General features: G+C 44.4%; 1 protein-coding gene across 1 annotated transcript; it reads right to left on the bottom strand.

Moving 5' to 3' along the window:
• Nucleotides 1-687: 687 nt before the first annotated feature.
• ACTR10 (actin related protein 10) lies at nucleotides 688-11,438 on the bottom strand. Its single transcript, XM_010398793.4, has 13 exons — nucleotides 11,290-11,438; nucleotides 9,737-9,809; nucleotides 9,094-9,176; nucleotides 8,009-8,117; nucleotides 6,147-6,254; nucleotides 5,890-5,957; nucleotides 5,515-5,594; nucleotides 5,073-5,108; nucleotides 3,708-3,787; nucleotides 3,538-3,611; nucleotides 2,644-2,725; nucleotides 1,819-2,020; nucleotides 688-1,282 (listed from the first exon to the last, which is right to left on the bottom strand). The coding sequence occupies exons 1-13, from the start codon at nucleotides 11,364-11,366 to the stop codon at nucleotides 1,101-1,103; spliced, it is 1,254 nt and encodes a 417-aa protein (XP_010397095.3). The 5' UTR covers nucleotides 11,367-11,438; the 3' UTR covers nucleotides 688-1,100.
• Nucleotides 11,439-15,346: the final 3,908 nt, after the last annotated feature.

The raw sequence follows: 15,346 nt of genomic DNA, 5'->3' as shown, positions 1-15,346 counted from the left end.
AGCTTAGGCTGTGTGTTCTGTACACCTAGGGGCTGGCTCTCTGCACCTGGCAATGACACTGTGTCCATTTATCCAGCCTGGAACAGCACCAGGAGATGGGTCCCAAAAACACCAAGCTCACCCCAGGACTGTAACACCATCTGTTAAGGTGAAGCACGTAGGAAACACAATGACAAAACCACGCAGGAGCTGCTGAAGTGCTGTAGCACATTCCCTGTGCTCAGGTTCACCACAAGAGGATTTCTTTAAATATCTTTGACTTGCAGAGTCGTGCTTCAGGCACACAGCAGGTGGGCAGCAGGCAGCACAAGGAAATCTGTCACAAAAAGCATGTTTGTGCCAATAAAATACTTCACCACCCCAAAAATTTTATATTTATCTTTCCAAATTTGAGACAAAAATTGCTCCTCAGGGTAGGACTTAAACCCCAGTAACCAGCAGATACCAGCAGTCATCATGTAGCCACTGAGTCAAGTTTTACCTCACACCTGTTTATAATTAATTTATAATAATTTATGGTCTTACATTGCTGAAATCTTTCTTGGAGGAGACAGATCAGGAGAGGTTTTAGCTCAGCACTATGAGAGAAGTACAGGCAGAAGAGTTCTCTGCTAGAACTCTTAAAACAGGAGAAATAATGTTCCACTACCTTTGCTAAACAGCCCCAAACCATTTCCTCACATGTGCTTCAAGGGTGGAATATTTTAAAACAGAATTGGACACAAAAAAATTCCCATAGATGTTTCCCTGTAGACTGCTGTTCATTCTTGTCAGCACATTTAAAATGAAAATATCTTCAACCAAATTCTCTCAGCAATGCCATTTACTATACAGATAAATAATGAACAACTCAGTAGGGAACAGCTCGTGAGAGGACAGAATTTCTCCAAAACAAGACAAAAGAGCAGAGGAGTTGCCAGAGTTAAGTCTGTAAACTATAACTGGACAGGGTTTTAAATAGTGTTAGTGCCTATTCCCTGACAACACCCACGTTGCTCTTATTTAATGGTGTTACACACAAATTAATGAACAAAAAACAAACCCCAATGCACATGGATGTAGTTGAAATGGGGCAGAATCCTTGTGTGATATTTAGGTGCTTATTTCTCTGTGGAAAAAGCCCTTTTCATCAGTGGTGGGGGTGCTTTTCCAACATCAAACATCATTTCCAGAGGGGGGTTGTTGAGGCAGCACCAGTCGGGAATGCGGCCTGTCTGGCTGTAATATTCCTTGGACACAGAGCGGCTCCCAAGGATGTCCTGGAGTGCTCCAAAAATGGCTCCTACATTATTGGCAAGGAAAATAAATTGCATTAATTCAATGTAGAATTTCTCTTTCTACTTCTTCCCATAACAAATCTCAACTGGGATTTTTTAGCTCTGCCCCAAAATTTAAAGGGATGAATGGATATCGCTGCTTTCCTTTTCAGTATTCCATTTAAGTCCCAAACTGCTTCCATTTATATCCCTGAAAGTATCTGAAAACAAGGAATCATCTGCTCTCTGCTATCAGCAAACCTGGCCTGGCTGACCCACCTATTACAACAAAGTTTCCTAGAAGTTTTTATTTTAAACTCTTCCACCAAACCCCCTTGTGTTCAGGGCAATTTTTCCCCCAAAAAAGGTGCCCCACAAATTCACACCGGCTGTGAGAAGATTCAGCCCACGGCAGCTGCCCAGGAAAGAAAAGCACCACAAAATTTGGTGCACAGAAATAGTTCTGGTTTGCTAATCCTAAAGATAAAAGGTTTTATTTACAACAAATCCCACTTGGAAGGTTTTTTTTCCACCTCTGCTTCCCAGTTGCTCCCATTCTTACCTCCCAGCCAGGCCACGCAGTTGGGTTTGGCAGGGGGAGTGTGAATCCTGAAGGTTTTAGTGGCAAGTGCCTCCTTGTATTTGGGTTTCTCCACCAGGTGTCTGATCTCAGCCATGAGCCTGTGCAGGAACCCCGGGAGCATCGCGGTGCCCCCGATCACCACCAGGTTCTCTGCCAGCTGCTTCCTGGTGTCTATTGGGCACTAATGCAAACAGGGACACAAAAAAAAACCCTACATAAGTCAAGCTGCCTGAGCTTGAAGACATTCAGAGGTCTCTTAGAAATTCAGTCCATTTCTATGCCCTCTAATTGCTGTTTTCTCATATTTAGCTGGAAAATAACCAACATAATGAGAGAAATGCACAGGAAATGCCTGGAGGTGCAGAGGTGAAGGCTCCAGGCACAGAACTTCTTAAACAATTTGTTTTCATAAAGAATTCTAATGGAAATGTTTGTCATATCAGCCAAGTCCATGGCTCTCCAACAAATTGCATCTCAGCAAACTTATTTAAATGGCATCAGCAGCTACAGGGAGCCAACTTTAATTAACGTGAATACACCACCACATAATGAAAATTTCCATTTATAGTGGTTTCCTAATGCACTTTTTTCCGAAATATAATAAAAAGAGAAGCATTTGTATATGCCAAGAAAAATGCCTGCAATTAATTTAATATACTGCCTGTAATAAAGATGTCCAAATTAATTTTATTCTAGCACAGGTAAACCAGCAGCCTGCAGGACTCTTAAGTCTTGAGTCATTTATAACTGCGGGTTCTCTTAAGGCTGGAGGCATCCCCTAAACTGTTTCTAATATAAAGATACCTGAACAAGTGAATCCAAGATCAAAGTGGCAACAGATGTCTCTTCATTATCCTGTTCAAACAGGATTTCTACCACAGAGTCTCTGTGGAACAGACAGGAAGTGAGTGTTAATGAGCAGCAAAACCACACTCTGAGCTGAACTCGGGCACAGCAGAGCTGGAGATAACTGCAGCTTTCCTGCTGCCAACACTTTGTCACTCCTGTCACACAGCCCATGCACCCAGCAGTGCCAGTGGGGAGGGGACAATCATGGAATCCTTGGAAAAGGCCTTAAAAACATCACATTCAGCCCTCAACCCAGCACCACCCCTTGTTCACCACTAAACCACATCCCCAAGTGCCACATCCACACGTTTTGAACCTTTCCAGGGATGGTGACTGCACCACTTCCCTGGGCAGCCAGTTCCAGTGCTTGACAACCCTTTCAGTTAAGAATTTTTCCCTAATACCCAATCTCAACCAGTCCTGGCACAACTTGAGGCCATTTCCTCTTGTCCTGTCCCTTCCTTCCTGGGAGCAGAGCCTGACCCCCACCTGGCTCCATGCTCCTGTCAGGGAGTTGCAGGGAGTGAGAAGGTCCCCCCTGAGCCTCCTTTTCTCCAGGTTAAAATGCCCTGTTCACATCACTAAACCTGTCTCATTATCAGGCATTGACACTCGCTTCTCTTCCCCCATCCCTCTAATCTCTTTGCTCTCATCTTCCTCTTGGGGCTCTGGAGAAGCCACCCCCCCCATGATGGGCTTGCACTGTGGCCAGCACACAGCTTTCACTTTAGAGGCATTAAAAACATATGCAACTGTTTCATTAAAATCCAATTTTATGACAATTTATGTGCTTTTAAGAGTTGAAATATATCTTTGTAGTGATAAATACTCTGCTATGACATTTCTCACCTGATGGGGCCAACTACATGGAGAATCTTTTCTCCATCCAAAGGATAGTCCACGTCTGGAGGCGGTGAGGGACGCTGGAAATAAAACCAGACTTGTATTATTATTTTAGAGCCCAAAAAGGCTGCAGCCACCTCAAAGGAAGGGCAGGAAGAGCTTCATCCTCCACTCACCTCAGCACTGCCATCAATGTTGAATTTGGCTGCCTGGATTTTCAGTCCCCGTTGGAGATCACTCACAAAGCAAGTGCGGACTGTGCAGAGGGGAGGAGAGGGGCACAAGTGAGGCTTTGCTGGATCCTTTCATCACCAGTAAAAACAGTCATTTCTCTTAATTTAGAAAAGAACAGACACTTCAGGCCCTTGCTGGTCCAAGACATTATCAAATAAATGCAAAGACAAGCAGTCTCTACACTCCAGCAGAGTTCAGGTGCTGTCTAGACCATGAGTTAAATGAAGCTGACACAAAATTAGGTTGGAAATCCTGCCTGTCCTTTCCCAGACAAACCACACAACATTTTAAGCCAGAGGGATGTTTCTAATGGTGCTTCAAGGTGCCAGGGGTTGTATCCTGGCTTTGCTGCAGGTCTTGCAACACGGCTTCAAATGAGGCATTGCTCATTTTCTAAACAAGCTCCAACCATGCAATATTTTCCTTAGTGCAACTCTTCAACACCCTAAGAACTCCAGAGGGTTTTTCTGCTTCCAGACAATGCTGACAGAGCACAACCTCGTTTGTACCCCAGCTGCTACTGTTATTATGCATTTATTTATTTGCATTTGGCACAGGTCAGCATCTTCCCTATAAACTGCTGTCACAAAGAAACAACCCTTCAACACACAGACAACAATAATTTCATCCCTAGCCTGTTCTCTCTGGTTCCAAAAGACTGCATAAAAAAACCACACCTGGTCAGAAAATGTGTGCAAGTCCAGGAATTAGAAAAGCAAATTCCATCTGACAAAGCACCAGCTGCATTTATTTCGCATTTGACTGATGGATTCCTTCCTAATTTGACCCAAGGGATACATACTAGTTACTGTTTTCTAGGAAAACATGTTTTTCTACCTGTTGCACATGAAACAATTACACAAGAATTCATCCAAGTTCTGCCCAAAGAAAGACTGTATTTTTTCTGGTGTAAATGTAGTTCTTGTCTCCACTTGCCTGCCTGATTAACACACCAAAATATCTTTTATACATACTTTTTTTTTTTTAATTGACTTTAAAGCAAACAGAGCCTTTCTAGTTAATCTATAAACAAAACTACAGAACAGAACAATCCCTTCTGTGCCCACCTACCAAATGTGTCTACAAATTACCACTCAACAACACAGAGGTTAAAGCAAAAGAGAAATTCAACACCTGGTTTTGGTTTTGCTTTCAAAGAGGAAGAACAACACAAGTTCATCCAAGAGGTAAGAAATACAACAGAGAAGAAAAATAAACTCCTACTTGTAAAATATTGCACACTTGTTATTATCACACCCTACTGCACAATTTAATACACTAGAGTTTCACAAAGCAAACAAATTTACCTTTTATATCCTCTACTATGTCTTCTGGGACTGAGCCTGTAAGAAAAAAAATAACTTAGTTTCATTCTTAAATTCTCTTCCTACTTAAAAAAACTTTTGTTTTAAGTTTGAATTACATTTAGTATATTAAACTTTTGCTCTGACTGCAGCTTTTAAAGATTTCCAAAGCAGAAAAGATATTATGAACAGAAATATAAAGTGTGTCTTTGCTCAAAACAGACTGAAAAATTACTACAGAACTTTTATCTCAGCCTTTACTCAGAACTGTTGCAAGAAGAGGCTTATCATAAAAATAATGTACCTGTTAAAGGCCAAGAAAGAATTTATGCAGGTAGGCCCCATGAGATGCAGTGAATCCTAAACCCATTTTATCCACTGTCAGGATTAACACCCTTTCCTCAGTGCAAGTTCCCAGCACAGGTGCCCATCCCACAGACCTTACCCATCACGGAGGGAAGGCTTTGTCCTTTGGCCAGTCCTGTATCCACTGTGCACTGTTCCAGCAGTTGATACTCCAGCTCCCTAAAACAGTGCACAGGAGGGTGGGTAAAGACAGCCATGAACTCAGCCTGGGTCTCTGGACTGGACTCCAGGGACAGGATTAATTCCTTTCTTTTACATCCTTCTAAATATAAACTTAAGAAGATGTGATTTCCACAGTTTTTACCACATTAGCAACAGTCAACCAGTGGTAAATCTAAAAATTGGATGATATTACAGCAAGCTAGGATTTAAAACAGGAATTTTTTCTCATGGTCAAAGAGGAACTTTCACAAACAAGTAATTTGTAACCTGGAATGGATAACTATGAACTTACTTGTGGATGGCCTTTCCTCCCAGGGGAAGGGAACCCCAGCAGCTCAGGATTGGAATTCCCTCATAGATCTACAGGAAGATCAGGAAATTCTCCTCTTTTTCATTATGAGTTTTTTCAGTCTGCTGGAACTAAATGCCTTTTCCCTTCTACAATCCCTTGCATCAGCCACCTTCTAACTGCTTTTCTCCACAGTTAATTTCTAGTCAATAAAAGTCTCATGTTTCACGACAGCCCCATTGCTGAAAATGAAAGGATACAGGCAGCACCAAGCTTTCTGCATATCCACAGTCCAGCACCATGGCAGAGTTGATCCCAAGTGTCAGGAGAGACATCAGGTGACTTGGAGCAAACAAAACAGAAGGTACCTACAGGAAAACCAAAAGGAAAGTTGACAGAAACAAACAAAGCACTGATGCCTTCCCTGAATGATGTTTTAAGAGCAAAACCCAAACAAGTGTATCTTGAGTTATTCCAGTACTGAACAAAATACAACAGGATTCCAAATTCTGTGTTCACCTTCCTTGTGGTGCACATCAGTTACTTCAGTAATGATGAATGTTGGAATGGGCTTGTAAGAAAAGCAAGGCTATAAAACTCAGGTGAAGTTTCTTATTGTTATTGAAAAGAAATGAAGGAAGCTGAAGTACAGCTACTTGAAAAGTTGTAAAAACTTGAAGATGTGAATAAAAGTGCTAAAAAATCCGTTACAGTGTGCCTTACGACAAACACTGCTACACCCAAATGCACAGAAGAGGCTGTTTGGAACACTCTCACCAAAATAATGTGGAAACTCAAGTGAAAATTATATGAGAATTGCTTCCTTCTCCCAGAATTCCATAAATCAAGTTTCCTAGAAAGCAACAATTCCTTTAAGAGAATACCTTGAAGAGCGAATTAAGTGAGAAATTTCAATAAATCCTGCACTTACAGGAAATGTACTGACCCTTAACCCAGAGTCAGAAGGTAAAACATTGATCCTGTATTAATAAACCACTTTTATTCTCTGCAGCAAATAGAAACCAGAGAGAATTAATCTTCCATCAGTATTAACTGGCTTCTTAACAAGTTACAAAGTCTCTCCATCAAAATATGACTCTGAAGTCATGAGCCATTTCCAACAAACCGTGTTGCATGGGGTGTGCTTTAACTGAGACATTCCATTGCTGTAAAGGGATTATGAAAAAAAAAACCACAAAAAACCCACTCAAATCTTTCAGCAATTTGAAGTTATCAGAAAATTTTATCAATAGTAAGAAAGAATTATGCAGAAGCTTGAGATTAGTTGGTAAACTGTGTTGTGGAAGGACAGTGAAGAAGTACTGCAGACAAACTGGTTTCACTACTTTTTATAGAAAAACCTTAACCTTTGTTCTGTCTGAATTGAAGGAGCATGGAGTCACCTTCCAAAACATTTTCTGCTACAACTGAGCAAGAATTAGGTCCAGACTTTTCACAGAATCCTTGACTGGTTGGGTTGGATGGAACCTTAAGGATCATCTCGTTCCACTCCCTGCCATGGGCACGGACACCTTCCACTAGCCCAGGTTGCTCCAAGCCCCATCCAACGTGGCCTGGAACACTGCCAGGAATGGGGCAGCCACAGGTTTTCTTTTGTCCTCAAAACTTTTCTTCAAAAAGACTGATTAAGCAGAGAAGATACCTGATTTCAGGTAAGTTCTTCTCTAAATGAGCACAGACATGTGCTAGGCAGAGATATCGACTGGCAGAAATCATGAGACCTGCTGACAAAGCAGTAACAAGTGTTTAAATATAAATCCTGGCTCCAGGCAGTGCTCAGTGGGGATTATTGGATCTGTCTGGGACAGTGCAGTGTGAGCTTTATTATCTACAAGCCAGGGAAACCTTGCAGAGCCTTGTTAATTGCTGCTGCTTTGCGGCCTAATGAAGAGTCAGAACGGAACGAAAATGGTCTTTAAGCCAACTTCCACGCCCTATTTCCTCACACCATCATCAGATTTTTCTTCTTCTTTATGCCTCTCTCACTCTTGTCATTATTTTCATTTTTTCTGTCCGTATCTGGTAGTGACTGTAAGTACAAATCCTCCTGGCAAGGGCTGTGCACGTGGAGCAAAGTTACACATTTCTGTCAAACACTTACCTCAAAATGCTTGAAGAGGACCCTGGTGAGTGTGTCCCTGAAGTGTGAAGGGCACAGGACCGACTCTATGATCACAACACGCCGGTCCCTGGGATTCACCAGCAGATGCCTAAAAAAAGACAAGATTTGTAAAATAAAACTGGGAAGTTTTAGCACCTATTACAGGACCTACCTCACAGTCATATTCCATTTTCCTCAAAAGTCCTGAAAGTTTGCATTTAGACAGCATTTTCTACAGCAGACCCCAAAGTCTTTTTCACAAATCGAAAAACCCCAATGCTTTCCTAAAAGAAAGTCAGGGAACTGAGGCAGGGAAAACAAGTTACAGAGCCTGTAGCTCTCAAAATCTGTTATACATTTCTAAATCAACAAGAAATGCAGAAATAAGTCATCAGTGGCTTGTGCTGTGTCATACAGTGTCACAAAAGGCAAAGACTGATGACACAGATGCTCTGATTTCAGCGGAAGAGGATGGAATTGTCCTGATTTCAATTGCAAAGTGATGGTACAGGACAGAAGAAGAAAACAACCCAACCCACAGACATGAGGCACAGAAATCAAATCCTGCTTTCCCTATGATGGCTTTTACTTGTAAAAACATGGATTTGAAGCAAAGAGAAAAGACTAAGTCCAATTTCATTACTCACTAAGGGCACTAAAAACACAATAAAGAGATGTATTGCTGAGGTAAAAATATTCCACAGGCAAAGGTTCCTCCTTCCAAAACACTGTGGAGAGAATCCTGCACTGATAGGAGCTTCAGCCCTACCAAAATCAATGCAACTCCTTAGGTAATGCCTTCCCCTTTTCAGGCCCCTTACAAAAGCCTCAGCTGAAAGGTAATTTATCAAACATTTCCTGCTTCTACAGAGCAACTGATGCTGCAGGACAGGAACTCTTTGTAAGATAACCTGGATCTCAGCACCACTGAATTCCTCCTGCGCCAACACAGCCAGGCAGCCCCTTGCAAAGTCTCATCTCTGTTTTCTTATCTAAGTAGACCGTGTCCCTCCCCCTGCTCACACCCCTGGATGTGCTCAGGGAAGAGCTGCAGAAGGACTGGGCCACTGACAGGTGTCTCTTACCTGAAATACAGCATGTGGATAAATTCCTTCAGATAGGAATACAGCTCTTCTGTGTTGATGTTATACTGCACCACCTTGACAGGCTGGGAAGGGAAAATATCCAGAGTCAGCTCAAATGCTGGGCAGTGGTTGTGTGCATATATATATATACACATATATATATTCACACATGATATATAAAGAAATATATAAGATATATACATAATATATATTTAATCTGACACTATATATAAACACTCACTCTTGCCTGATTTGCTCTTGTCCTTAAAACATCTCAAACTCACCCTATAACTAAATTCCAGAGTTAATTAATGCTAATTTTTCATACAGGCAACTTAGCATTTGTTTTCCAAATCTGCCATCCTCTACTAAAAGAAAGAAAAGAAGCATAACTAGGCAAAGCAATTTCTCAATAAATGCCCCAAAACACAAGTTCCATGGGGACTGAGCAGCAATTAACACCAGCACTGGCATCACACTTACCTCTATCTAATCACAATCTTCTAATAGCAGCAGTTAAAATAATGAAAAGCATAACATTTCAGAATATTTTATTCTTGTGATGGACAGAAAGAGCATCTGCAAATTCTTTCTACACCATAACACATCAAACACCATAAAGGTAAAGTTCCATAAAGTTCACCTTTGAGACATCAGGTTTCTTGATTTCACTGGGGATGATGCATCTTGGTCCTGTTTCTCCTGCAAACCCACACCTAAAAGAAAATGTTGAAAACCTGATTATTTGAAGTCCCCATTTGACACCCTGGGCCCAGGAACCATCACAGAGTAATGTATTAGGGATGTTCTGTGACTGCAAAGAGGAGCTTTGCACACGGCTTTTCTATCCAGCCACTGAGAGATGAATTTAAAGATGGACTAAAAGATAAAGATTGTGTACCTTTTTTTATTGACTCCCTCAACAATAGGATAAAAACAGCAGCAACCCCAAACCAAACTTTTCAGAAACCCACCTGGTCTTCCAAACACACACAAGAACCATGGAGTGAAGAAAGCAATTAAGCCAAAATAAATTCAAGGTTTATTTTAATAGTCTCAGTGCCAGACATTTGTTTGACCCCTGTCACCCCCATTAACTACAAACGTCAGAAGAAAACAACAGTAGAAAACCATAAAGCTCCTGGACTTGGAGCACTTTTAATGCAAAAAGTCAATTAATATCTCAGTTTGCTATTTGGCAACAGTTATCATGTTGGATCATAGCAGAAAAAAAAAATTAAAATAGCTGTAATTCAGAACTTAATTTTCTTCTTTTGTCTCAAACAAATACTTGTGTAATCCCAGTGTGTACAGGCAGTTTTCCTTGAACTTTCAGCTAATTTCAGCCTTATTTGGAAAAGGACAGACAGCTCTCATATAATTCAACTGCTATTTCTTCTACAAGAGAGAAGGCTGGAAACAGACCCTACAAACACACTATTCAGGGGAAAAGCGTTTCCATGAGAGCATTTCATTGGATGAATAATGCCCAGGGAATAAAAGCTCACAAGCACCCCAAACTTGGGAAAAGCTTTCAATTGGCCACATGACTGTGAATCCACAAAAAACCACTCATGGAATAGGCTGTCCCCATCCCTGAAGGCTCTGTTAAGTCCTCCCATTCCCAGGCAAGAAAGCTTTTGGCCCACGAGATGAAATACTAAGTAAATAGTGAGCATTCCTGTTTCAGCAGTCGAGCTAAACCTTGTTTTAATCTAAAACACAAGACTAAAAACCGAGGATGCTTATTACCAGCTCTGCGCCACACAGACCAACACAGGAAGAGAGTGAGGGGGAAAAACCCACAAAATCATTCTTGGAATCACAGAACGGCTTGGCTTGGAAGGAACCTTAACCATTCCACACGTTTCACCAGACCAGGCTGCTCCAAGCCCTGTACAGCCTGGCCTGGAGCACTTCCAGGGATGGGGCAGCCACAGCTTCTCCGGGCACCCTGTGCCAGGGCCTCACCACCCTCACAGGGAGCAATTTCTTCCCAATATTCCATCTATCCCTGCCCTCTGGCAGTGTGAAGCCATTCCCCCTTGTCTTGTCACTCCAGGTCCTTGTCCCCAGTCCCTCTCCAGCTCTCTGGGAGCCCCTTTAGGCACTGGAACGGGCTCTAACGCCTCCCCGGACCCTTCCCTTCTCCAGACTGGACAGCACCAAATCCCGACAGCAGGGCGGAGCACTCACTTGGTAAAGGCCTGTCCCAGGTCGATCACCACGGCGGTTTTCTCCCCGCCGCTGCCGAGCCCCTCGTACAGCGGCATCGCGGCCCGCTCTCCCTTCCTTCCCCTCTTCTCTCCCTTTCCCTCCCGTTCCACCTCCCTCAGCCGCCGCTATACGGGGCCTTCCTGCTCTCCGGCGCGCCGGGCTGCCCGCGGCGCCTGTCCGCCTCGCCGCCGCCCCGCTGCCTCCCTCGGGCCCGCGCCGCCGCTTCCGCCTCATTGTGCAGGGCTCCGAGGCGGCCGGGAGTACCGCGGCACCGGCGGTGAGCGCGCTGCGGCGCGCCCTCCCCTCAGCTCCGCTCCGGCAGCGGGCAGGGCAGCCGCGGGGAGGCGGGCGGCGAGGCCACGGAGGGGCCTGAGCGGTGAGCGGGGCCCCAGGAGGTGGGCGGGGCCCGGGGTGTGGGCGTGGCCTGCGTGAGGCGGGGAGGAGGCGCCGCGCTGGGGGCGCTCCCGCTCGACCAAAGTCGTAAAAATCAGGGTCGCTTAGGCTGAGAAAGCCCACCAAGATCATCGAGTCCACCTATTCCACCACTAAACCGTGTCCCCATGTGCCACATCCACACGGCTTCTAAATTCGTCCAGGGATGGTTACTCCACCAATTCCCTGGACAGCCTGTGCCGCGGCTGGACAGCGCTTTCTGTGAAAAAAAATTTCCCAACAGTCAACCTAAACTGCTCATGGGACAACTTGAGGCTGTTTCCTCTTGTCCTGTCCTTTGTTCCCTGGCAGCAGAGCCTGACCCCCATCTGGCTCCACCCTCTTGTCAGGGAGTTGTGGAGAGTGGGAAAGTTCCCCCTGAGCCTCCTTTTATCCAGGCTGAGCCTCTTTCCCAGCTCCCTCAGCTACTCCTGGGGCTCCAGCCCCTTCCCCGCTCCGTTCCCTTCTCTGGATACGTTCCAGCCCCTCAATGCCTTTCCTGTCTTGAGGGGCCCAGAACTGCCCCCAGGACTGGAGGTGCCTCAGCAGTGCTGGCACAGGGGGACAGGCACTGCCCTGGTCCTGCTGCCACACCACGGCTGCCACAGAAACAGCCACATTTAATGCAAAAAGCCATTTCTATGAGGTTAGGTGCACAGGTACCCTCAGGGCACAGCATCCTCCCTCTCGAACAGAAATAAAACATTCCAGGGACTGAAAAAGCCACATCACTTCGCTACTCCAGGAGCGTGGTGGTTGGGAGTAAAGAGCGGAGCTCGCAGTACAATGAGGATAGAAATGATAAACCCCATGGTGGTAACAACCTGTGCAGGGCCAGGGGTTGGACACAGTGATCCTCGTGGATCCCTTTCAGCTCAGGACCTGCTAGGAATCCATGCTTTCAAGACTGGGTCGCCTGAGATGGGTGATCAGAGAGGCAGAAGATCAGCTGCGCTTAATACTAAGAACCTAATCAATAAAAGGTGTTCTGATGAATATTGTTTGTGGTATGTGTCTTCCTGTGACTGGATCCCCTGGCTGGGAAAGGGGAGTTTCTAACAGATTTTGGTCAGTGTAATGAAAATTTGGGATCACTTGAGGAAGAGTTTCCTAAGGTAGCACTTGCCCCACTCCCAACAACCATCTTCTTTCCTCTGCCAATCTTCCCCTTCCCCACAATAACCACACCTGTAAAACCAGCTGCTCTTCAGGCAGTTGTTATATCCAGGAGTGTAACTGTGGCCCTGCTCACACCCCCAAAAGTTGTGTCTTGGGTATTTATTTCAGCAAAGTGCACAAGACCAAGGAAGTAAAATAAGCATTGAAAAAGCAATTAGCTGGGGAGTTGGGTCTAGACATTTGCTCATTGCCAGACAGGCCAGGCTGAGAGCCAGAGGGTTTATGCAGGGGAGGAAAAGGGTGCTAATGAAGGCAGAGGATTTCAGGGAAGGCTGTGGTGACACCGCTGTGCTCTGTTGTCACTGAACCCAAGCCCCCTGACCTGTGGCTCCTACAGCAGTTTGTGGATGCTGTTCTTTTTGCTGTGCTTTCCACTCTGCCAGCAGTGCTGCTTGTCCCACGTCCACACTTTCTATTTGCAGTCCCTGAAGGTGGAGGTGTGTGGGAGTCGGATGATGAGTGGGAGTGATGTGAGACGCTGAAAGCTGTCGCTGCCACCATCTGCTGTGTCGCCTGGGCCAACCCCCGCTCTAGCCCATGGGCTAGCAGCTCTGCACAAACGCTTTCCCTGTTGCTCCTGTCACAGCCTCACCGTGTTCCCCCCTTCTGGTCACCCTAAAGTCACCAAGGTGACAAAGTGGGGTCAAGAGACAGCGTTGAGAAGAGAAGGTCCAGGTGTGTGTGGAGCAGGAGTGCAGACTGGGGGAGCTGAAGCAGATGGGGCATCCTGGAAGGGTTCTTGGAGGACATACAAGGAATCCAGGCAGTGCAGAGGGAATGCAGGAAGGGTGCGAAGAAGGGGAACTCTGCAGTGACAAACTCGGGGAAGACTCCTCTCAAAGCCCTTTACATCCCTCATAAAGCCCTGCTATCTCTCCTTCAAGCACCATCCCACAGCTCAGTACGAGCCCAGGCACTCTTCAAACAGCCCATCACCAGATTCCCAGCCTCTCCTAGGAGAGGGAAACTGAGGAGCAAGGACAAGGCTGTAGTGGTGATGTGAGATACAGAAACAGTGATGGGACCAGCACACACCCAGTGAATTCTGGAGGAGGAGGAGGGTTCATTGCCAAGGCAGCAGTGGAGAGTGCTGACACATGAAAAAATAAACAAACAAAACCCTGCAGCAATTAAACATTGTGACACCGAGTTCAACTTGCCTTATGATTTTGTGTGGTTTTATGTTTTTAACGGCCTTTTAAGTTATTTTTTATGGTTAGTATTTTATGGCCTTCCAGAACACGGAAATGCAGCTGAACTTTAAAGGATATGCAAACAACGAGGCATGAAAATATGTTCAAATGTCATTTCCACAACAGAACCTTAACTCTGCCATGTTTGAGCAATTCCCCAGTGCACCAAGAATATGCACTCAGTGGTAATTACACCTGACTGAGACAGGAATTATATTCAAGAAACTTTTCTGTGTTTGGTTTTTCTCTCAGGGAAACAATCCCAGAATTTCGAAAGTGCTGCTGGAGAGATTCTGATTAGACACAAGGTAAATTTTTCACAATGAGAACAATCAGACATTGGAATAATCTCTCCAGGGAAATTGTGGATCCCTCAACATTGGACACTTTAAAATTCAGCTGCACAGGGTGCTGGACCGTCTTGTTTCAACTGTGATTTTGCCAAGAAAAGTTGGGTCAGATAATTCTTGAGATCCTTTACAACCTGGTATTCCATGATTCTGTGATAAGTTGCTTCCTGGAGTGCTGTCTGCCCTGGCTGTTCAAGGACAGCCCAGGGAAGCTGTGCAGTCACTGTGCCTGGTGAGAATATGCTCTCACTGGAGGGTGAATATTCATTCTCTCAAATTCTGTAAAATCCTCCTGAGTATCTCCATGATAGGGGTCTTATACATAATGTACTATACTTAATGTTGTTGCTCTTGAAATACTTCAGGTCTAAAAACTGGAGTAATTTAGATAGTATATGATTAAAGTCTAAGCATGATGTTTGCATGATCTGTTTTCATCCCCAGATCTCACCCATTTATGATATCTTACCATGCTGCAATTACCTATTTACAGCACTATGCTTATGTTTTTAATATAATGTTTTATGTAAAATGACTGCTTAGATATGTCTTGCAAAAATCAGGAGCCCTACTTGAAATCCACAGCCCATGGCTTCCTCCTGAAAGTACTATCCCTGAGTTAGGAATGATCAGAGTTTCCTGCTAATCACATCACCGTCTTTATAGTCCATTGGAAATCTCCTCTTAAATTACGTTAATCAATCACAGTTAACACGAGTTCTGAAATGCAAGCTGCAGCTTTAAAGTGGCTTAATTTAATGGATGGTCTTTTCAGAGTTATTGATAATAAGAGCCAGAGAGTTAGAGATGTGCCAGGGTTTCATAACAAAATCCATCCACGCCGGGCTGGTTTAATCAAGGAAGCTGCTTGCATAATGTGAA

The sequence above is a fragment of the Corvus cornix genome, chromosome 5 (assembly GCF_000738735.6).
Source record: "Corvus cornix cornix isolate S_Up_H32 chromosome 5, ASM73873v5, whole genome shotgun sequence".
Lineage (NCBI taxonomy): Eukaryota > Metazoa > Chordata > Aves > Passeriformes > Corvidae > Corvus > Corvus cornix.
This window is presented reverse-complemented; position numbering and strand designations above follow the sequence as displayed.

What these genes read in the sequence shown, in the direction of transcription:
- ACTR10 (XM_010398793.4), bottom strand. Translation starts at nt 11,366, where the DNA reads ATGCCGCTGTACGAGGGGCTCGGCAGCGGCGGGGAGAAAACCGCCGTG. An exon ending in CATGTAGTTGGCCCCATCAG is followed by an intron (nt 2,726 to 3,537) that starts GTGAGAAATGTC and finishes TCTGTTCCACAG; the next exon opens with AGACTCTGTGGTAGAAATCC. An exon ending in CTGCGTGGCCTGGCTGGGAG is followed by an intron (nt 1,283 to 1,818) that starts GTAAGAATGGGA and finishes CCAATAATGTAG; the next exon opens with GAGCCATTTTTGGAGCACTC.